Here is a 23,101-nt window from a genome sequence, read left to right as displayed (position 1 = left end):
CATGAAGCCCCACGGAGGCAGCACTGGGATAATCTGCCCCCTGGGGAAGTCCCCCCATGACCTCTGGATGTTAGAGGTTGGAAGCAGGAGAGTTCAAGGCCATTCCCGAGTGCCTGTTTCCATCAATTCACTGGCAAAGGATCTGTACAACCCCATTCTCCTACGCCAGGCTCCCTTCTGCAGGCAGCTGGTGCTGGGCCCTGGGGGCTGTGTCCTGCCAGCTGGCCGGGGGTCTGTCCTGACCCCTGCCCTCCCTGCAGCCTGGCAGACCCGCCCCAGTGAAGCAGGAAGGGATCCCACAGAGCGGGGAGACCTTCCCTAACCTGGCTGCAGCACTGGGGACAGCCCGTCTCAGCAGCCAGGGACAGGGGCTTGCAGGCTTTGCTGGGAGAATGGCTCCAGCTCCGGCTCCTCTCTCCCCCCCTAACGCAGGCGGCTCTGACCCAGAGCCAGCGCGAATCCCAGCCCCACTTTGCTCCCCGCTGCTGCTGGCAACGCCAGTGCCAATAACCGCGAGGACCCTGAGCCCCGGCGACAGCTGGGAAGGGTTTCAGCCATTCCATGTAGCCTGGCAACACACAGCCTTCCCCGGGGCCCCACCCGCCAGGACTGGGAGCAGTGGGCCCCGCGGGTAATTAACGGCGCTTCACGCGCCCCGGGAGGTGGGCCAGAGTCCCTAGCCCCACCCTACAGGGGGAAACTGAGGCACCGAGCAGTGATGTTACTTAACCACAGTCACATGGGAAAAGAGCAGAAAAGAACCCAGGAGTCCTGCCTCCAAGCGCCTTGCTCTTATCCACTACAACACGGCCCCCGCCCGGAGCCGAATTACAGCCCAGCGGCTCCCCATTGCCAGTCCCTGCTCTCGTCACTAGACGCACCCTTCACGGGCCAGCTGGGCGGCTACTAAGGCTGGCACGGCATGACGCAGATCTGGGAGGCCCAGACGACAGACAGACAGGTGTGTAAGGGCTGGACAGACAGACACTGGCCTGGGGAATGGGACTGCCCAGAGCACCCTTGGGGGGGGGGCTATTTAGAGTTTCTGTCTCTGACCCTGCTCAGCCCCAAGCTCATCCCTGGGGCTTGGGGCACCCCCCAGCGCCCGTCTCAGCACAGGGTGCACCTCACGTGGGGTCAATTAGGCACAAATGCCTGGGTCACTGAGACCCCCATGCTCCCGTCCCAGCTGCAGTGGGGAGATTGCAGCTCCTGGCCGCGCCGCTGCCTGGTGGCGCTGGCTGGGTTACAGTTCCTCTCCCATCTGCTGCAGAAATCAACAGCCATTACTCCCCAGCAAATGGTTTCTAATCACAGCAGCACCTGAAAAACGACTGGGGGAAGGTGATTGACTGGAGAAGAGGCTGGGGAGGCCGCCGGGCTGCAGTCATTTATCAGCACAGATTCCTCCCCAGGGGCTGCAGGGAAAAGCATTTGTTTGTTTACTTATTTTTAATTGCAAACGCGGGGCCCTTCTCCCGGTGTCAGCCTGGCGCTCGCCCAGGGCCCTGTCTCCTCTGCTGACTCCTGAGCGGAGCTGGTGGAGGCAGGACCAAAGGGCTCCTGGCAAGAGCTGAGCGGCAGGGGCTTGCCTGTAAAGGTGCCGCGTTAACTCCAGCCCCAGACGTACCAGTCTAGTGTGACCTCCGGCGGGCCAGAGAGCACCCCCAGGAGCCCGGCATCCCGCCCAGTGGCCTGCGGTCTAACGAGAATCCCCTGCACCTCTAGGTCAGCTGTTCCAACGATCAGTCCCCTCACTGGTATAAACGTGTGTCTTCGTTCTACGCTGAATTCGTCTGGTGCCGGCTTCCAGCCGTTGGCTCTTGCTCTGCCCTTGCCTGCGATCGGAAATCTCCTCCCCACGTAGGCACTTCTAGGCCGTGATCAAGCCGCGCTGTAACCTTCTCTTCAGTAAGTCAAGCAGATTATCCTTTCGCTGTCAGGCAGGTTTCTCAGACCTCGAGTCCCTCTCCTGTGAACGCTCTCCAACTTCGCAGCCCCCTTTGCTAACGCTAGGACGCCAGCAATGGATGCTGATTTTTGCAGTTGGGATTTGCAAAGCTGGGGAAGGCTCGTGGCCATGCAGAAGACGCTAGAGAAAAAGAAAATAGCATGGCGGAGGCCGCAGATCATGGGAGAATAAGCAACAGGGAACACGCCCGTATTGGCCAGCAGAAATGGGACAAGGTAGCCCGGCAGGGTCTTTCCAGCTGTAATGGCCATGGGTCTCGGAGCTCCTCTACACACGGTCACTGCAGACAGCCCAAGAGAGGGGACCTCACCTTGCCGCCTCCCCTGTGAAATCTGTTTCATGCTCTGCCCGGGGCTGGCAAGCCGTCACCTTTCACCGGACCCCGCCATGCCATGCCAGGCTCCATGGCACCATCTCCAGAAGGATCAGTAATCCACACGAACACAGCAGGGGCTTTGTCCGTCTCCAGCGCACATGGGAGGTGAACAGCATACTACAGATACTAGCCGGAGGAGCTGCTCCCTTAGCTCATGTGGCAGCTCAACCACTGACATTTTCACAGGCAACTGGGTGGCCCAGTTGATCTCCAGGGACACGCACTTACCACAGCGTCCCTTTGAGGCAGCTCACCACTCGGGGTCCCAAACGGCGGCTTTCACAATCAGGCATTGCTTTGAAAACATCGCGTGCTGAAGGCCGTGGGTCCAGACTCTGCTAATGACGCCAGCTGAAGTTTGCCAGGTCGGGGGGCTGAGGTGGGGAGAGGGGGGAGTTCTGAATGTACATATTGGCTGTCGGAGCATCTCTAGCCGAGCTGGAATGAAAATGCAGCTGAACCCCAAGGCACCCCCTGCACACATGGCTGCCGCGTCCCCTTTCAGCACTTTCGATGCTCACGGAATAGACGCCCGCCTCTGCTGCAGAGAGGAATGACGGGCTCCTGAAGGGTCTGTCTGTACCTGTCGCGCTTTGATTCCACCGAGCAGGACTGTTCAAAGCACCGTCGGGGGAGAAAACAGGATGAAATATTCATGTGTGCGGCTCGCTAACAGGCAGGTGGCAGCTCTGGGTAAGGATGCCACAAGCTCCCTCATTAGGGAGGAAGAGATGTGAAAACAACTTTCCAGCCAGCATCTCACTCTCGGCAGCTCCCGTCCCTTCTGTGGGAGACAGCTCCTCCACCTCGCAAGCCCGATAGCACTACGCGTTCCTGGCAGAGGTACCAAGGACACAGGGATGGCCAGACCGGAGCAGCTCCAGGCTCCATCTACCCTAGTATCCCGTCATCTAGAGTGACCAGCACTAGCTGCTTCACAGCTAGGTGTGTCCCCCACCTGCAGTCGGCAGAGTCGGGGGGCAGCAGGCAGGGGTGTGCCTAGGGCAGGCCAGCCATGGGAGGGTGCAGGGAGCCTGTCTTTGGGGAGTGGGCGATGGGAACAGGCCCAGGGCCAGGGCAGCCACATTACAGATTGACTGAGATCCGTGGGCCTCCCTAGTCACGGACACATGAAGATGCTTCGCGCTGCAGCATTCACCTTCTGTTGCCGCTGCTCGTGTGGGGTGAAATTCGCCCCCATGCAGTGGGCCAGTCAAAGGCCTTAAACCCAGCAGGATCCAGAACCCGACAGGGACAAACTCCTCCAAAAACAGGCCTGTCCGGTTTAAACCTGGATGACTGGCCTGCCTATGGGGACACCGGACCACCATCGCTGTACCAGCGAGGACTCCAGATGGACATGTCTGATCCTGCTTCGTCTTCCCCTCCCTCGTGTGACCATACCCCACCCCGTCTTCCCCCTGTCCTCTCCGTCGTCTGTTCGCTGATCCTGGAATCAGGTGCCCTGCCCGGCACCGCATGGCGAGATGAGACGGCCCGGCCAGCTCCTCCCAGCCAGACAAGGACCAGTGGAGGGACCTGACAACATCCCTGACCAGGGAGGTGAGCCGGGGTCCAGAGGAACAGCTGTGGTGGGTGACCCGCCAGCCCAACACATCCCTCCGTGACGGAGCAGCCGCCCTGCATTCAGAGAACAAAAGCCGTATTTCCCCATCTTTACTGGCCTAGTGCTGCTCCCCCTCCTGGGTCTGGTTGGTCAAAAGCAGCCAGGTGCCCACCGCTCCCAGCCCAGAACTGACCACTGCTTCCTTCCCCACCTCGGAGGGCTGGACAGCATGAGACGCTCACCGATATCCAGTCTCCGAAGAGAGACGGTGCTAGGCTGGGGTTACGTTTGCTTTCAATCTTCACTCAGTTCAATTTCAAGCTGCCTTTTGCTTGGGTTTCATTCCTTCCCCCAGCACAATTCTCATCCCAGTGCGTTTGCCATGGCACTGAGCAGGCTGCGGTCTCCGGGCCAGCCCCGAACCCTGGACAGCAACAGGGTCATGTTAACACCTTTCACTCTTGGGGCCTTTATTCCACTCAGATTAATACAACAGGCTCAGACCCAGAGCTGGCCCATCCCCTGGGGTGAAGGGTGGGAGGCCAGGCCTGGTGCTGGGCCCTGCCTGGGGTGAAGGGCTGGGGGGAGACGGGGGCCAGGCCTGGGGCTGGCCCATCCCCTGGAGTGAAGGGCTGGGGGGGGGGGGGGGGGGGGCCGGGGGCGGGCCTGGGGGTGGCCCCCCCCCGGGAGTGAATTTCACTCACCAGGTGCAAGGCCCCACCCTACCTCATCCTCCTTTGAGGCATTTTTGGTGCCTGCAGCCGCCCCTCAGGAGCTCGCCTGCTAGCCGGGATCTCCTGGAAGCCGCTGACCTAGACCAATCCTCAGCCTCCAGCTCCCATCAACTGATGTTTTTCTCTCCATTTCTCGCCAGGGCCCTGATTCCCAGCCGGCGTCCTTGGGCCACAACTCCTGCCTCTTGACAGGATCGTATTCCACTCCCAGGGGCCTGGCACCTGCCGCTGTGATTAAACCCACCAAGACATTTGCTACAGCTCAGATGTTTAATCACTGTCTCGTCTCTGCGACTGTCAGCTCCGGGTCCCCGCTCTGCCTACGCTTCCTTTGGCCGGGTTTCAGCATTCGGCACTGGCTGCTCCGGAGACACAAACACACTTTGTCTGTCAGGCTCATGCTGACGGCTTCAGAAAGAACCCCATTCCCTGGCTGGGGGCTTGCAGGGGGAGAGGGAAGGTCCCGGGCATAGGGATCAGCCTGGTGCTCACTCGGGGTTTGGTCACAGAGTGCTCCCATGATGGCACATGGCAGCTGGTTGTCACTTGCGGGGTAGCAATAGCACATTTGCTTGGACAGAGCCCTGTGTCATTGACTCATGCATTTATTTAAGGACACCTAAATGTGGCTAAGGCTCTGGACTGGGAATAGAGACCTGGGCAGGGTGATTCCACTCCCCGCCCCTTCTTGGCGAGGTGTGATTTTCCCACCGACATCTCTCTGCTGGTAAGAATCTCCAGTGTAGAAGCAATTCTACCACCAGGCATAGGTGCCGACTCCGTGGGTGCTCCAGGACTGGAGCACCCAGGGAAAAAAATTGGTGGGTGCTCAGTACCCACCGGCAGCTCCCCGTGGCCCCGCCCCCCTGCTCCAGCTCACCTCCACCTCCTCCGTGAGTGCACCACCGCGGCCTGCTTCTTCCCCCTCTCTCCCAGCGCTTGCGCCACGAAACAGCTGATTCGCGGGGCAGGGAGGGAGGGGCGAGGAGGGGGAACACGGTGCGCTGGGGGAAGAGGCGGGGCTGGGGCGGGGATTTGGGGAAGGGATCCAATAGGGGCAGGGAGGGGGCGGAGTCAGGGCGGGGCCTTTGGGGATGGGGTTGGAATGGGGGTGGTGGCCAGGGGCGGGGATGGGGTGGAGTCGGGGCGGGGACAGGGGGGCGCAGGCACCCACCGGCGCCGGAGAAAGTTGGTGCCTAGGCCACCAAGAAAGCACATAAGGCAGCAGAGAGCAGAATAAGCGACACTACCATAAGTGCTTTTAACACGGACATGCCACAGCCACGCCGCTGCAGCGTTTGAAGACGCTATGTTCGGCCAACAGCAGGGGTCTCCCACCGGCGCAGGCACTCCCCTCCCTGAGAGGCGGTAGCGAGGCTGACAGGAGAATTCTGTCTACACCAGGGGCTAGGTCGGTTTAACCACGTTGCTCGGGGGCGCGGATTTTTCACGCCCCTGAGCGACGCAGTTATACGGCCCCAAATTCCTAGCGCCGACTGGGCCTAGGGCAGTTTGTGGCTGGCATGTTAGAGCAGCAGGACATGAGCACAGACAAGGCCTTAGTCTGCCTTGTCCATTGGACTGTCTCGCACTGTGTCTGTGCAGCACCTGGCGCCATGGGGTGCTGGTCGCAGTTGGTGCCTCTGGGCACTCCTAGCAGATGCAGAATGGGATTTTCAAAGCCACCTCGATGCTCAAATCCCACCAAGGCCTGGGCATCACTTATGCCTCCCTGCCTCTTGCCCCATATCCTCAGCTGTATCCACATAACAGCGGCACCCAGCCCTGTGCTCCAGGCACTCCTGGCGTAGCTGATAGTGCCCAAGGGCAGCAGTACCAGACAGCTAGACCACTGGCAAACAGGAATCTGCAAAGGGTTTACCTGGAAACTTTTAGTGTTCAGGCTTTTCTGGCTTTCGGTGGCCACCTTCAGCCTGGAATCCAGCCCCTTCATGAGGGACTCTGTGTTGCGCACGTACTGCAGGTCGCGGTAGGTTCTCAGGTCCAGCACCTCCATGGACTGGGAGATGTTCTGCACCTGGAAAAGCCAAATGGAGCGGTGAGAGCAGGGGCTCTCCTGAGTCGTGCAGCCCCTCCTTCCCAGAGCAGCGCTGGGGACCGGTACAGGCGAGCACACGCGGTGCATTTGTGGGACACGCGCTCTCTCTCTCGAGCTCCATTCCCAGGGGTTTCTCTCCAACACAAACTGAAGTTCTGCAGAAATTCAGCACGATTTCTACTTCCTGAAGCCCGGAGCTCAGGACCTGCAGGATTGTCCAGCTCCTTCCCCAACGTGCAAAACAACCCAGCTCCATGCAATATAGATCCCAAATCGTAGCTCAGTGCTGACGAGAGCGGGGGAAGAGTTGGCCACCGGAATTGTTCTGAGTGTTATTAATAAGGGCCCGGGAACAGAACAAAGCTCTGATTTAATACCAGCGCTTCAGGGAGATGCCTCATTAGCGCCGCACTCCTCTGCCTTCCCTGGGAAGGCTGCAGGTGACTTTTCCATTTGGATTCTGCACAGAGTTGGCCAGAATTGATTTGATACGCCCTGCTCCCTTCCCTGATCTCAGTTTAATTAACGAGGCCCTCTCCCAGCTCTGCACCTCCTGCCCATAATGAAAAGATGATTGTGCTAAATGAATTACAGGCATGCAAGGAGAAAGCATCTTCGTTCCGCACCAGAGAGATGGGGAAGTGAGCAGGCAGCTGGCCTGGCAGCATCGGCAGCCATTAGTCACTCATTGGAGCATATTCACTGCATCCAGCTCCCCTCCTCCTTTTGATCACACTAAGTGTGGGAGCAGATACTCACTTACAACCAGGCCTGTTTGTGCTGCCAGCACCGTGCAAAGGGGTTACCGGGTGAGTGACAATGAGGCCTGTTATACGCGAGCCACAGGGCAGCAGGAGTGTGTGCGCGCAGGGGGTTGTTTCAATCCATTCATCTCAACGAGTGGATGGCAATTGGGTTACAGCCAGAAGCTTTGTGATTGTTTTTTTTAAACAAACGTTTAGATTCTGGGCACTGCATTGGAACCTGCCGGCGAGCCTTGTGCCCAGGCGGGAGTGTGAATTAGCAGGTAGGGCGCTGGATGGAGACTCAGCAGATCTGCCTTCTATTCCCAGCCTCTCTGGGCCCCTTTTTCTTTTGTCCGTCTTATCTAGTCACCCTGTGTGTTTGTTAGGGGCAAGGAACCGCCTCCCTCTACTAGGACTGGGCTTATCGCCGACTGGAACAGCCATGAACGGACCAAAGAAAAAAACGTTTCACTTTGGGTCAAATGGAAGCGGAATTTGGGGTGACTTTGGGTCTGTTCCAGAGCGAGGATTTCAACCTGCGTCTCCCACCTCCCAGGTGAGCACCCTAATCCCCGAGAAATCATGAGCCCAGGGGGTTAGGGAGCAACACTCCCCCCTTCCCCCCATCTCCTCCTCCCGCAGCCCTTTTACGAGTGGCCAAAACTATTCATGTCAGAGTCACAAATCAGTTCAAGTCGACCACAAGTGCATTTTTTGCTGAATAAAATATTCTTCGGAGAAATTTCACCCAGGTCTACTGTGTGTGCGTGAGCAGCCCCCATCACACGGGGCCGGCGTAGCTGCTGGCGAACGGACTGCAGAGGGGCACTCCGTCCTGGGACAGCCGGCCCCACACCGTGCTGCTGACCCCGAACATACGTGTCACACAGCACAGGCGGGTCCATGCTACAGAGGGAGCGGGCGAGCTGCGGAGAGGGAGCGGGCGAGCTGGGGAGAGGAAACGAAGCACACAGGATACGTCACTGGTTCCCAGTTCATCCCCGCGCGCCGGCTCAGGTTCGATGCTGGCTCTGTTTATGCAGCCACACTTTGAAAGGGGCGAGTTCATGGGCTGTTTAATTCCTGGTGTGGCAGTGATGTCTCTGGGCTGCTTCTGCCCCAGTGCCCTGGTCCCACCCTGCACCCTATGGGAGGAGGACGGGACAGCGGGAATTCACGCCGCTACCGCCCTGGGCTGGGGAACGAGCAATTCCCACTGCCCAGCATTACGGGCGTGTAAACCCTGTGACAAGTGGCTCCAAACCCCGGGCAGGGCCAGGCTTCCTCAGCACCTGGCTAGACACCGACGTACCCATAGAAATGGTGACACAAACTGCAGGGCCCAGTGCCAGGCCAGACACACATCCCTGCTCCCCCTCGGGCCAGCCCCCCCCCACCCCGTGTACCCCTCCCATGTACCCCGTGCCCCTGCCTTTCCCTCCCCTTCACCTCCCCTCGTACCCCTGTCCTCTGCCACCCTCCCTACATCCTCCCCTCCACCTCCCCTCAAGTCAACCCCCCTGTCCCCCTCCTTCCACATCCTCCCCTTCACCTCCCCTCAAACCCCCTGTCCCCTGCCACCCTCCCTCTACATCCCTCCCGTCCTCTGCCAGCCTTCCTCTACAGCCATGGGGGGCAGCGCGGCCGGAGGAGCAAGGGGGCGGGGCGCAGCATGGCCGCAGTGTGGCCGGAGGAGCCAGCCAAGGGGGGAGCAAGGCGTGGCCGGAGGAGCCAGGGGGCGTGGCCAGAGGAGGAGCCAGGGGGGGCGCCTTTTTTATGTTTGCTCCCCCTCTCTTAGAACCTGGCTACGCCACTGCTGCCTGTGCCGTGCACACCAGGTACTCGTAATGCAGCAGCGTCCCGGCAGAGGAAAGTTTGCCGTAATCGCACAGCAGCGGAGCACAGGCGCCGGCCGCAGATCTCCAGCTCTGTGTCCCGTGAGGAAGGGTCACGCTGCAGCCTGATTTCCCTATCCTCTGCCTGCCCCGGGAGCTCTCTTTTCCTGCTTTCCTCTGCCAGGCTGCGGTGAGCATCCGCTCCCCCGCCACACGCTGCAGCAGTGTCCGTAGCCCGGGGTGAGCAATTGTTACAAGACGCGTGTGAAGATCTTTGCAAATGCAATTTGCTTGCTCACTTGGCTGCGCGTGGTGTCTCGGCCTGGCTGGCGCATTGCCCCCGTGCACCGGTTCTGGATAGACAAACCGCCGGCTGAGCGAGAGGTGGCTCTGAGCGGACTGCTACCGCAGAGAGCAGCACCCAGGTCGCTAGCAACGCCCATCCATCAGCGGGTATTTAACAAACACCAGCTTTCCTCCCAATACAGCACTGAGTTGTGACATACTCCGGTCGCACCTACAGGCTCCCAGGGAGACCAGGGGCATGTTGTGCTGGGCGCTCTGCAGACACGGAGATGGACAGAAATTCCACCCCAGCCCGAGGGACTGAATTCTGTCTAAGGCACCACCCAGAGCCAGGCAGAGACGCTCTCTGGCCCAGGCAAAGCAGGAGGTGATCCTGGTCTAGTGCCTGGCCCCCGGGAAGATCCCTCCCTGCCGATTAGCTGAGAACACTCCTCTTCCATGTATAAAATCCCGTCTTTCGTTCAGGGGCTGCAGCTGTTCTTTGGTTCTTAAACCACCCGAGTGCACATTTCTTGTGGGCTTTGATTCTTTCATTTTATCAGCCGCAGCCGCTAAAATTAGTTTATTTCAGCGCCTTAACGAGACGAGAACGCAGCCACGTTCCGTCAATGGTTATTTATTTATTAACGGGGCCCTGTTGGTGTTTACGGCTGCGGCTGCAGCCTCTGAAGGCTTCAGAGCCGTTTTGCAGCAAGTTATAATAAAAGTTTAATCGTTTTTTTGTGTGTGAATGTATAAAGAGCGGAGAGGAAATAAAAGGAAAGCCGCCTGCTCGTGGACTCTGCCCACCGCAGATGGGGGAATTGAGACCAGTTAGAAAACTTAATAGCTTTTAATAACATTTACCGCAGTAAAGCGACCCAGGGGGCGATTCCTACGTGGGGAGAGAGGGCAGGTCTCTCTCTGCAGCACCTCGCAGAGAAGCAACGCAACCTCCAGAGACTGCATCCGCCTGCGGAGCATTGCCAGGCCCGCCAGGCCCCCCGGGAGTCCAACCTTGCGGCAAGCCCCCCCCAGACGTCCCACGCTAAGCAGGATGGGAGACCTCCAAAGGCGGCGAAAGTCTCGGCGGCACAGCAAACGTGCAGAGCTTAGCACCATGGGCACGTCTGCACTGCAATCAGAGGTGTGAATGCAGCACAGGTAGCCATAGCGCACAGTTAGCTCGGAGCCAGCCAGCTCCGGGAACAGGAGCCGGGCGGTGTGACTGCTCCAGCGCGGGCTCAGGGTCCCAGGCGGGGCTGTGCGCTCGTGCTGCGCGCTCGTGCTGCTATTGTTTTCCACGCTAGCTAGGTCCAGGGCAGCTCAGGGTTCTGCATGTGCTGCAGTCACAGCTCGCACGGCCGTGGAGACAATCCCCGGTCTCTGCTGGAAGTCCAGGGGGAAGCAGGTCACTGGAGCCAGGTCCTGGGGGGCACCCTAACCCCTCCACTGCCCTTCCCCTAGAAACGTCAGCTCCGTGTGCACCCTGGTGTCCCCCTTCCTGGCTCACCTCTGCCAGAATGCTACAGAGAGTTGCCGTCAGCGAGCGCTGGGCTGTGGTCACAGCTCCAGCCTGGGAATCCTGCACATCCTGCAAGCTTTATGACCTCGTCCCTCCCACCCCAGCCAGGTCTCATCTTTGGGACTGTTGTGCAGTATGTGCTTGTACAGCTCCTAGCGCAGCGGGGCACCATCGTGGCGAGCCTTTGGCACGACTGCAATGTGGATATTAAACAACCACCACCAACACCCTAGCGCTGGTGTGATCGCTGCCACGCCAGGGCCTGAACTGGGAGCCTCCGGAGCTACGCACATGAGCTGCTACAGCTGTAACAGGCACACGGGGGACCCCTAACACTCGCTCGCCAGCGGCTTACACTCACACCATTGCTTCGGCTGCAGCCTTCCTCATGCAACCAAAACCCACTCGCGCGGATGCAGCCCCAGGCAGGGCAGAGAGCAGTGTTCATAATTCATCGGGGGCCCCCCGCCCCCAACTTGGGTCTGGCCCGCTGCTAGGGAGCGCTGCGGCACTGCAGGGGCCTGTCAGGCCCACTGTCAAACTGAGCCCCCGCCGTCCACTTTCCACAAGCGCTCACAGGGTTAACCCTAGTGTCCGTCTCTTCTTAATCCTTAGCCAACCCGGGGCAAGAATTACACCTTGCCGGGAACAGGTTAGTGCCCTGGGTGCCTCTCGGGGGGTCAGATCCTACTTCCCCCGTCGCACATTCCGAATGCCGGAGTCCCCTCTGCGCCCTGCCGTTAAACTGACCCTGCCGCTCACCCGAGAAGTAGCTGCATGTTAGCGGTGGGTGAAGTGCCCCTTGTGTGTATCTGGGAGGCTCCACTGGGCCGGGCGCTGCGCATGTTGCCCCAGAGTTTACAAGCTAGGTAGACAAAGGCGAGATTACGGGTGGCCCCATGTTTACACCGGGGGGAGCTGAGACCCGCAGATTTGCCCACCGTCATATACACAGTCAGCAGCAAAGCTGGGAAGCGAGACCAGATCTCCTGCATCCCCGCCCAGTGCTTCAATCCGCCAGGCCAGCCGGCCCCTCCGCTCCCTGGTAACAGCTCACGTGGTGAGCGGCGCTGTCAACGTATATGAGTCTCTCACAACGAAGGCTGCACTGGCAGCAGGATCTCTCGTCCGTCTCCCCTCCCCACACATCGAACACGGGTCCTTCATTTCGCAGCTCTCCCATCTCCTGCCATCCCAGCTGCTGCTGAGAGGAACAGACTGCTGGCAAAATGGGCAGCGTGGCTGCGAAGAGACGTCCCCTTCCAACACGCTGGGAGGAGATGCTGTTCCCCAGGCCCCTCCGTCGGGCTGCAGGGAGCTCGCGTCGAACGTTGCATCACACCGCCAGGGCTTTGCACACAGGCAGACGGGTGGTTCGGGCGACAGGCTCCGCTCGATACCGGCACTTAGCTGGGATGTTACCGACGGAGCTGTGCAGAGCCCAGCCCTCTCTCTCGCTCGCTGCTTCCAAGCTATCTTAATTCCTGCCAAGGTCAGGGGCTGACTGCCCTTCACCACCACCTGAGCCCTCCTGCCACTCAGGGAAGATTTATGGGTCTTTATTATTTAGTTTGTGCCTCTCCAGGTCAGTGGTGCGCCGTGCCGAATGCACAGCACACCGCAGACTCCCTGGGAAATGCCTCCATCGCTTTCCCTAGCTCTCATCACAGGGGCTGCAGCCTGGGAGCATTTATCTGGGTCTGTGCAGACGTGGGAGCTCATCTCCCTGCCAGATCTCCTGCCGTCAGCGTCTGCAGCCCCTCACGTGAGCAACAGGCACCCAAGGAGCAGAGCTGACTAGGGAAAACCACGTCCATACGTTCCACTCTGGACTTGCCGTCCAAAGCCTGGAACGTGAGGCCCGGGCTCCCAGTGGGCGAGGGCAGAACGGATCCAGGCACCTCGGTCACTCGATCTTCTCTCCAGGCCGTGTGGAGCTGGGCTGGATGGCTCGGCAGGGGATCGCCAGTCGTGGCTGCCCGGGGCTGTCCTGAGCTGGGTGAAATGAGGGAGTTGGGGGGTAAGGAACAGTTTGCTGCACACAGTGGCGAGATCTACCGGCCCGGGACTCCAGACCCCCGGATTCTTTCCCAGCTCTGTGACCTTAGGCCAATGCTCTGCTCTTTGGGGCAGGGCCCGTCTTCCTGGCGTCTGGGCAGCTGTGGGCACAACGGGGCTGTGACGAAGATCCCAGCTGAGGCCGCTGGGTGTGTTGTAATGCAGATGTGCTAAGATCTCCGAGAACATGGCGATGCGGGACGAGGCTTTCACACGTGGCTGCGTGACGATGAACACGTGAAAGTAAGCGTGTCCCAGTTTCCAGGGAAGCGGTGCGCTCACACCTCCAGCGAGGGCAGTGGCAGCTCGGAGAACCAGGACACACATCCAGCCAGGCACCTGCGTTTGGAAAGGGTTGTCCCTGTCCCTCAGGCAGAGTCGGCTTTCCATGGAGCAAATATAGCTTAACACACGAAATCCAGTCGAGATTACAGCCAGCATTGCAATAAGCAACAAACGCCCAATGCTCAGCCCTGCACCAGAGCCAAAAAGGATTTAAACCTGCTTAAAAATACTCAGGCCCAGGCCCTGGCAGTCACCCATCGCGGGAGAAGCAGGCATGACCCTGCCCAGGGCCCAACTGTGGAGTCACCCCGTCCCATCTGTCCCGCAGGGGAAAGAAAACTGCCCTGTTCTCCTCACTCCAAACCCAACCCACTGACTGCCCAGACAGGGCTTGTTTCCCTGCGCAGCTCCTGGGACGCACCCCACGGGGAAGGCTGCAGGCAGCACCTCCGAGCTTGGGCAAGGTCATCTGGAGAAACATCGCTGCACTGGTCCGGAGGAGTCCGAGGCAGCGAGACCAAGGGGGCCTGCATCTCTGAGAGCAGCACTCCCTCCCCCCTGCCCACTGCGCACAAAATGATAGCAGCGTCTCCACGGAGGGGAGCAGCTGTTCCTGAAATCACGAAGGAGGCAGTGGGGCTCAGAGCCACCCGCTCCCGAGACATTCAGCACGTGACACTCCAGGCGAGGGCTCTTCAGCTCCCCGGTGCTCACGCCGAGGGATCAGGTTAACGGGACGTTCTCCCCAGCCGCACACGGCAAGATGCAATCGCCAGGGGCAGCGCACAAGCAAGACACCTCTGCAGCAGACCCATCCACATTGCTATACGCCTTACGTGAGCGTCCGAGAGTCCCCAGGTGAGCGCCGAGCCCTAGCCAGAGGGAGAGCCAGCCCTGCCCTGAAGAGGTGACAGGGACGGAGAGGTGCAAAGAGGAGAAGTGACTTCCCCCGGCTCACCCAGCAGGTCAATGAAGAGCTCCCAGCTCTGCTGTGCCCCCCGGACTGCCCCGCCTGCAAGCTTCGCAACCGAGAGAATGACAGGGTGCATGGTGGGGATGTCACACCTCTCTCTGGGCAAACAGTGGGGTCACGGGCAAGAGCAGCACCCCAGGGTAGCTGGCACATGGTGCTGGCAGTCCCTATGCCCCTAGATAGGACTCGCTCTGCGGCGGTGCCTCTCCGAGGTCTGCGTAGCCCGGGGGGGACGGACTGTGGAGACGCGGCAGAGTCTTGTGGGTCAAACACTGCCCATGCGTGGAGGCGGCGCGGGAGCAATGCCAGCTCTGTGGCGGACTCCCTGGCGGACGTTAGCTGAGCTCCCGCATCTCTCCGGGCTCCGTCCCCCACTGTAACAGAGGGGCAGCAGCGTGTCCGCGTCTCTTCAGCCTGATGCTCTTCGGGGCAGCGGCTCTCTTGCCGTATAGCTGCGCAGCGCTGGGTGCCGGGGCCCCAGACATCTTGTGCCCCCCCCCCGTCTGTCCGCACCCATCATGCCGACCAACTTGGCCCGTGCGCGGCCGCCTCTTCACCGGTAGCTTTAGCTGGGCTCCGTGGGTTAAAGCCGGCAGGGATGCGCCAAGCCCAGCTGCACCCCGCCTCTAACGGCAGGGGAGACACCCCAGAGCACCTGTGAACCTGGGGCTCCCGAACCTCTGCACCGTCCTTTGACACCGCGTTGTGCGCTTGTCTGCCCGGCCCCACCCTGCAAAGTCATTCCTAGTCTCACTGCCAGTTAGCAGCCGGGAAAGGTGAGGAGCAGAGAGGAGCCAGTCCCTATTCTCGCCCCACTTCTCCTGTTGTTATTAGGCGTTATTCGCCCAGCCCGAGATCTGCCGTGCCAGGTGCTGCACGGACACAAAGAGACAGACAGTCCCTGCCCCACAGCGCTCAGAGCCTAAACAGACAGGAGGGGATGGGAAACAGAGGCAGAGATTTCCAGAGCTGCTGAGCACCCACAAATCTTAAGGGATGGGAGCTGCACGTGCTCAGAAATCGGCTGCTATTACCTGAGGCTCCAGCAGGGCTCCTCGAATCGCTTTTGGAGACCGAGCCCCAGGCTGGGAAAACGTGACCCAGGCTCCCGCGCTGGACCCTTTGCCCCCGAGTAGCCACAGAGGCACGGTGCCTTCATTCAGGCACCCTGCGCTGGGAGGTGGTAGGGTGCAGCGGATAGGGGTGTGAACCTGGATTCTACACCCAGCTCTGACGCCCACCCACTGGGCGAGCTTGGGTGGGACACGTCCCCTCCGTGTGCCCGCCTCCCTTCCCACCCTGTGTCTCCCTCATGAGTGTCTCGCCCCAGGGTATGGCCAGAACCTCACACAACCAGGCCTCTGGAAATCGCCTGCTGTTGTGCTGAAATAACTTTTTCCTGGAACGAGCTGAACCATTGCAAATAATCAATAGCGATTTGCCTCTAATCTCCCTCTTAGCTGGAGATTTCTCTCTGTGTCTGGCCTGAGAGTCCTAGTCTCGAAGGCAGATGATAAAATCCGCTGCTGCCTTGTTCAAAAAACAAACCATTTTCCTGGGAGGGGACTCTGCCTGGCCTCCAGCGCATTTGCCTTATGGGGCTGCCGGCTGAAAAACGTTTCGGATTAACTTCTCGTCAGGTTTAACCTTTATCACAACAGGCAGGCTCATTTCGCGCAGGGCCCACGATCAGTGTTTGATTGCTTTGCCCACCAACCTCCTCACTCCCATGTTCCCAGACACACAATGACCCGAGCTGGTGGTAATAACAATTCACTGCGGTCATGTTACGTCTGATAGCAGCCCTTCATCATTCGAATGGCCATGGAGAACCAGGACATCCCCATCTCCGCGTCTCACACGGAATGTAAAGGCATTAAAGATGCTAATGCCGGCAAATAGCCACTTTCCCCACAGATATGGGGGGGGCAGAGATAGAGAGAGCGCTGCCCTCATTTTCAGCTATGGTGATGAATAGCAGCTAGCCAGAGGGTCTGAGGCTAGGTGGGCAGAGCAGAGAGAGGGCTAGGTAGCGAGGGAATTGGAGAACTGGTCTGAATTCAACAAGATGAAATTCAGTAAAGAGAAGTGCAAAGTCCTGCACCTAGGAAGGAAAATTCAGATGCACGATTCCAGCGTGGGGTACGCGCCCAGTACTGCTGCACAGAGCTGGGGATTCTAGTGGGTCCCAAATCGAAGGAGTCAACAACGTGATGCAGTTGCAAAAAAGGCAAATATCAGTCTGGGCCGTATGAACAGACGTGTCGCCTGCTGCACATGGGAGGTCACTGTCCTGCCCTCAGCTGCAGCCCTGCTCCCATTTCTGGGCAGCTGTAGGAAAGCTGCGAACACGCTGGGGAGCAGCTTAGCAGCAAAGATGATCCAAGATTTAGAAAACCTGAGGCATGAGACGAGGTACAAAACACCCGGGCACATTTAGTCCTGAGGAAAGAAGGTTCAGCAGGGATCTGATAACAGTCTTCAGATCTGTTACCGGCTTTTGCAGAGAGGACAGTGATCAATGTTTCTCCCTGGGCACCGGAGGTAGGACAAGACGCGGTGGGTTTAATCTGCAGCCAGGCTGGTGTCACGGAGTGTGGGGGGACACAAGGCCCTGCACCCCTGGCTTCCTGCGATTCACCATGACTCTCAGCCAGCCAGTAAAGCAGAAGGTTTATTTAGATGACAGGAACACAGTCCAAGACAGGTCTTGCAGGCACAGATGACAGGACCCCCCTCAGTTAGGTCCATCTTGGGGTCCCAGGGCACCACAGCCCCCTTGGGGGGTCAGAGCCCCATCTGCCTCCCAGCCCTTCCACCAGCCAGCTCTGAAAACTCTCTCCCCAGCCTTTGTTCAGTTTCCCGGGCCAAGGTGTCACCTGGCCTCTAACCCCTTCCTGGGTTCTCACGTTACATGCTCAGGTATCTTCCCTCAAGGCCAGTCTCCCATCTCCCAATGCAGACCGTTCTAGCCAACCTCCCCTGCCTTCCCAGCCAACACTCCCCACTCAGCATTCAAAGACCACATTAAGAACAGTCCCAGTTCATCACAGCTGGATATTAGGAAACCTGCCTAACTCCCTAGGGAGTGAAGCTCTGTGAGAGGTTCCCAAGGCGGTTGCGGAAGCCCCGTCACTGGAGGTGGACAAACCCGCGTCAGGGCGGCTCTGGGTTTACTCACTCCTGCCTCAATGCCGGGCACCGGATGTGACTTCTCGAGGTCTCTCCCAGCCCCACCTTTCCAGGATTCGGTGGGAGCTCGCTCACCCTGTCTCTCGCTCCGGGTCTGCCCAGCGCCACCAGCTGCTACTACAAGAGCAGTCACCAGGGTGAACATCTGGCCCCTAGCGCTCAGGTGGGGTGTGGGCCTTTACCTGCTTCTCACCCCTCCAGGCCTGGCTCTAGGGGGAGGAGGCCGTTCCCCACTGTTTCACCACGTCACGCTGACAGAGGGACTCACGCCCGCCCCAAGCGCCACCCACCCCTCTGCTCCCCGCCAGCCGCTCCCGCGTGCTGGTGCTGCATTAACAGCGCCGGGCACGGCCACAAATCCGGGGACCCGCCCCTCCCTGATCTGACTAATAAATACATTATTTGCAGGTTCAGAGTCAATAGCAAGTTGGCTTCCCTGGCAGGAAGCGCCGGGATTAATTGCATTCAAATCGACTAGGATGGATTTGCTGCTCACCCTCCATTAGGAGCGACACAGACCCCATTTGCATGTCATCAGCGGAGGGAAGGGAACTCCTGCCTGGCTCTCCCCCCTCCTCCCCCATCCTCCGAGCATGTCCATGGCTGCACTGGGCTTCCGGCTCAAAGCAGCCGGCTTCCAACATTTGCACGGGGTCGGAGAAAAACCACTGCAATTAGCGTGTTGGGTAAGTGGGTGTTAAGGACTTCCGGGGACGTGGGTATTTCCCAGGGCAGGGAAAGGCCAAGTCACCGCTCCACACCCATTCCTATCGGTACAGAGGCGAGGACGCGCGCCGCGGCACACGGCTGCAAGGGGCAGCTGGGACAGGCTCCACACCACCCTGATGGCCGGGGGACTCGGCCAGCCGGTCCGTGCAGAGGCCGCGTAACCCCAGGTCTGCGTGCAGGAGCGAAGCCGAGTCTCTTACCTTTTCCATCAGCTGCCGGAGCTGCCGGCTGCGCAGGTCTCGGGAGCAGGTGCCCTGCACCGGGATGACCGCTGTGCAGAGGCATTTGCCATCGGGGGCTTGAGCGGAGGTGTAAACTTGCCAGCCGTCATCGGGGCTTTGGAAGAGAGTCTGCAACAGAGAGGGAGGAGACTTATCGGCCTGACTTACCCCACGGCTGCTGCGTGGCTTCAGAGCCTGTCAAAGGCTCTCTCGAAGTCCAAGGACACTCTGTGCACTGGATCCCCCTTTGGCGACCCCCTCAGAGAATTCGAATAGATTGGCGAGGCGCGATTTCCCTTTACAAAAGCCGGGATCTCTTCCCCACCACACTGTGGCTACCTACGCCGCTGACCATTCTGTCAATCGATTGGCCTGGGACTGAAGTCAGGCTCACCAGCCTGCGATTGCCAGGATCCCCTCTGGAGCCTTTGTAAAAATCTCCAGTCATCGGGAACAGAGGCTGATTTAAGCGAGAGGTTACACCCCACTGTTAGTAGTTCTGCAGTCTCAGATCTGAGTTCCCTCAGAACTTGTGCTTAAATACCATCTGTTCCTCAGGACTCCCTACTTCAGGTTGTTCTAAAATCTCAACTGACACCTCAGTCTGGGACAGTTCCTCCGATCCGTCACCTAAACCGAATGGCTCAGATGTGAGAGTCTCCCTCCCGTCAATCTTCTGCAGTGAAGACTGATGCAAAGAATTCATGTCGCTTCTCTGCAATGGCCTGGTCTTCCTTGAGGGCTCCTTTAGCACCTCGATTGTCCAGGGGCCTCACTGATTGTTTGGCAGCTTCCTGCTGCCGATGCACTTAACAAAAATGTTGCTGTTTGTTTTTATCTTTTGCTAGTTGCCCTTCAAATTCTTTTTTGGCCTGTCTAAATATACTTTTACACTTGACTTGCCTGAGTTCATGCTCCTTTCTATTTTCCTCGGTAGGATTTGACTTCCAATTTTTAAAGGATGCCTTTTTGCCTCTAACTGCCTCTCCTACTGTGTTGTTTAGCCATGGTGGCATTTTTTGGTCTTTTCTTTTTAATTTGGAATATGCATTTAGTTTGAGCCTCTTTATGGTGTTTTTAAGACGTGTCCATGCAGCTTGCAGGCATTTCACTCTTGTGACTGTTTCTGTTAATTTCCCTTTAACTGGCTCCTTCAATTTTGTGTAGTTCCCCTTTTTGAAGTCAAATGCTACTGCGCTGGGTTTTTTGGTATTTCCCCCCCGCAAGGATGTTACATTTAATTACATCATGTCGCTATTACTGAGCAGTTCAGCTACGTGCACCTCTTGGACTAGATCCTGTGCACCACTTAGGACTAAATCCAGAATTGCCTCTCCCCCCTGCGGGTTCCAGGACGGGTGGCTCCAAGAAGCAGTCATTAACGGGGTGTAGAAATTTTATCTCTGCATCCCATCCTGAGGTGACGTTCCCAGTCCATATGGGGATAGTTGAAATCCCTCATTATTATCCAGTTTTCTATTTCTGTAGCCCTCTACTCTCCCTGGCATTTCACAATCACCGTCACCATGCGGGTCAGGTGGTCGGCTGTACATCCCTACTGCTAGACCCTTATTATTCAAGCAGGGAATTTCTATCCAGAGAGGTTCTATGGTACCGTTAGAGGCATTTAAGATTTTTGCTACATTTCACTCACACACCACCACCCCCACCAGCACGACCTCGTCTGTCATTCCTGTACAGTTGGTACCCTGGCATTCCCAGGTCCCATTGAGGGTCATTGTTCCATCCAGTGTCTATGATGCCTGTTACATCCGTATCCTCATTTAGTACCAGGCACTCCGGTTCAACCAGCTTAGTATTTAGACTTCTTGTACTTGTACACAAGCACTAATAAAATGTGTCCATATTTTGGCGTCTGCCTGCACGGGATGTAACTGAATGGGACTGGTTTTCGTTTGACTGTTTCTCTTCAGTTCCTACCAGTCCTCTATCAACGTCTATCCTCTCCTTGTTACTAGGAAATAGAGAATCCCCTTCAATAAATACTCCCCTAAGGGATGGCTCTGTCCGAACTGTGTGCTCCTCTGCGTCTGTCGGCTTCCCCCAGCCCTTCGGTCAAAAACTCCTCCATGACCTTTTTAATTTTCCAGGCCACCAATCTGGTTCCGGTTGGGTTTAGGTGGAACCCATCCTGCCTCTGGAGGCTCCTCCTTTGCCAAGTTTCCCCAGTTCCTAATAAACCTAAACCCCTCCGCCGAACACCATCTCACCTGCGCATCGAGACCCTGTGGCTCTGCCTGTCTGCCCGGCCCCGCGCATGGAGCTGGAAACATCACCAGATACCTGCTACCTGCCAGTTCTTAATCCTAGGGGTGACGTTCCGGGCAAAGCCCTACTGGTGCCTGTCCCACGACTGCAGGCTCCTGGCTAGAGCCGGCAGCGATCGCCTGGGATCCCGGCACTCCATGGACACCTTGTGGCCTTTGACGTCACGCTCAGACCCATTTCTGACCCAAAGGGTTGACGCAGGGGCTGGCAGTAGGGAGGAGGAAGAAGGGAAGGGTGGAGTTACGCTAGGAGAAGTCAGAGATGTGGCTGGCAACCTAACGCATCATAAATCCCCTGGCTGCAATGCAGACTTCCTAGTCACTCCTTCTCTGTGCCTCCTTTCCCCGGGACAACGCGGATACCAGCCCTGCCCTGCCCCAGGGATGTCAGGGTAAATACAGTAGAGAGGGTGAGGCTCAGGCACCAGAGAAGGGGGGGCAGAGAGTCAGGGGCTCAGCTTCCGACAGAATTCCCAGGTGAGCTGGATGCTTCATTAGGAACCTTTTAGACACCCCCACCCCCAGATTAATGGTTTTTCTCTGTGTGTCAGACACACGCGCCTCCATCCTCCCTTTCCGGGCAAGGAGTAAGGTGAAAATTAACACCGGTTGCTCCTGTAGGGCCAAGCGCACAGAGAGCCCGGCCCAGACGCAGGAATGGGGCAGGCTGGTGAAACTGGCGCCATCTGCCGTGACGGGCACATCCCCCAGCCTGGCAGATGCCCGCGTGACAGCTGGGAGCACATGGCGTCTGTGTAAATATTTATCAGTGCAGGTGCAAAGAGACCTGTGAGGTGTGTACCCACCCACTCTCGGTGCTGGACGATAAACAGGAACGTGACGGGGGAGCTAACCGTGGGATAACACCCATGGAGAGGGCTGCAAACATCGTACAGGCCCCGTGCAAGACCAGGGCCCCCACGATGATGGGCTCCCACAGAGCGAGAGGTGCCCCCTGCCCAGAGAACTCATTGCCTGGGGAAGGATCAGTTCCCCATTTTACAGAAGGGGCTCGGAGAGTCCCAGCCACAAATCAAACCCAGGTCGCCTGCGTCCTGATCCAGCCCCTTCTCCTCGCACCGGCCTTGCTGACACAGCGAGCTGCAAAGCCCATGAAGCCAGTGGGACTTTGCCCTGACTCCGGCGAGATTGGGCCCAGGGCCGAAGGGCAGGAACAGGGAGCGACGGCCCCACGGCACTGACCCTGCGGGGTTTATCGGAGTTCCACCTCCTGGCTTTTTCCCACCAGGCCCTCTGGCTCTCCAAACACCGGTGCTGCACTATGCTCTGTTACTGAACCTTTGCGGGGGTCAGCCTTGGGCTGGGCGAAGGATGGGCATTATCTGCCACCCAAAATTCTAAACAAAGAACAATTCATTTGCTTTGAGGTTTGTCATGTAACATTTCAATTTTTCAAAGAAATGAAAATGAGTCAAGTACTGAACATTCGTTTTGTTTCATTTTTTTGCATCCTCCCCCCTCCCCTTTCTCTGGGGAAAAAAGGGAAAGAAAGAAGGGGGAGAAAAACAAAACAACAATATGAAAAACGAAACTTTTCCATTTTTCAAAAACTAAATATTTGATTTGAAACAAGAGAAAATGAAAGTTTTCATTTTCCTTTTAGCTTGTATTGAAAAAATGCAAAGAACATGATTTTTTGGTCAAAATTTACACTTTGTCCTAAAAGCCTTTTTCTGCCACAAAAAACACCCCAAACGTCACTTGCCTTTCTCTAAAAACAACAAGGAGTTTGGTGGCACCTTAAAGACTAACAGATTTATTTGGGCATAAGCTTTCGTGGGTAAAAACCCACGTTGCATCTGAAGAAGTGAGGTTTTTACCCACGAAAGCTTATGCCCAAATAAATCTGTTAGTCTTTAAGGTGCCACCAGACGCCTTGTTGTTTTTGTAGATACAGACTAACAAGGCTACCCCCTGATACTTGCCTTTCTCTGGCTCTCAGCCCCTGCCTGGGAGAGGGGGAAATAGCGCTGCCCTAGCGGACAGTGAAGAGAAACACATTACGAGATTGTGAGGTGCTCAGATACTGCGGCCATGGGGCCTGATAAGTACCCACAACACCGAGGCTGCAAACACCATGGTTCAGCTCGTTGGCAGGACCAGACCCACGCAATGTCCCCTCTGTGTTTTAAACATTCTCGCCTCTATTCCCGTCCCCGGGCCCGGTTCCCACTCGGACGGGACCCCAGGGCGGATTATCACTTTCCCGTCCCCGGGACCGGTTCCCACTCGGCC

The 23,101-nt window shown here is 57.8% G+C and overlaps 1 protein-coding gene across 1 annotated transcript in view; it reads right to left on the bottom strand.

Annotated features, from left to right (window-relative positions):
- OLFM2 (olfactomedin 2) overlaps positions 1-23,101 on the bottom strand; it is a 60,001-nt gene that overhangs the window by 14,372 nt on the left and 22,528 nt on the right. Inside the window, exons 2-3 of the mRNA XM_029913707.1 lie at positions 18,537-18,686; positions 6,532-6,687 (exon numbers count right to left, since the gene is read on the bottom strand). Coding sequence (XP_029769567.1) covers positions 6,532-6,687; positions 18,537-18,686 — 306 coding nt within the window. The remainder of the gene's footprint in view (positions 1-6,531; positions 6,688-18,536; positions 18,687-23,101) is intronic.

This window comes from Terrapene carolina, unplaced genomic scaffold, assembly GCF_002925995.2.
Source record: "Terrapene carolina triunguis isolate 2854851 unplaced genomic scaffold, T_m_triunguis-2.0 Scaffold833, whole genome shotgun sequence".
Lineage (NCBI taxonomy): Eukaryota > Metazoa > Chordata > Testudines > Emydidae > Terrapene > Terrapene triunguis.
This window is presented reverse-complemented; position numbering and strand designations above follow the sequence as displayed.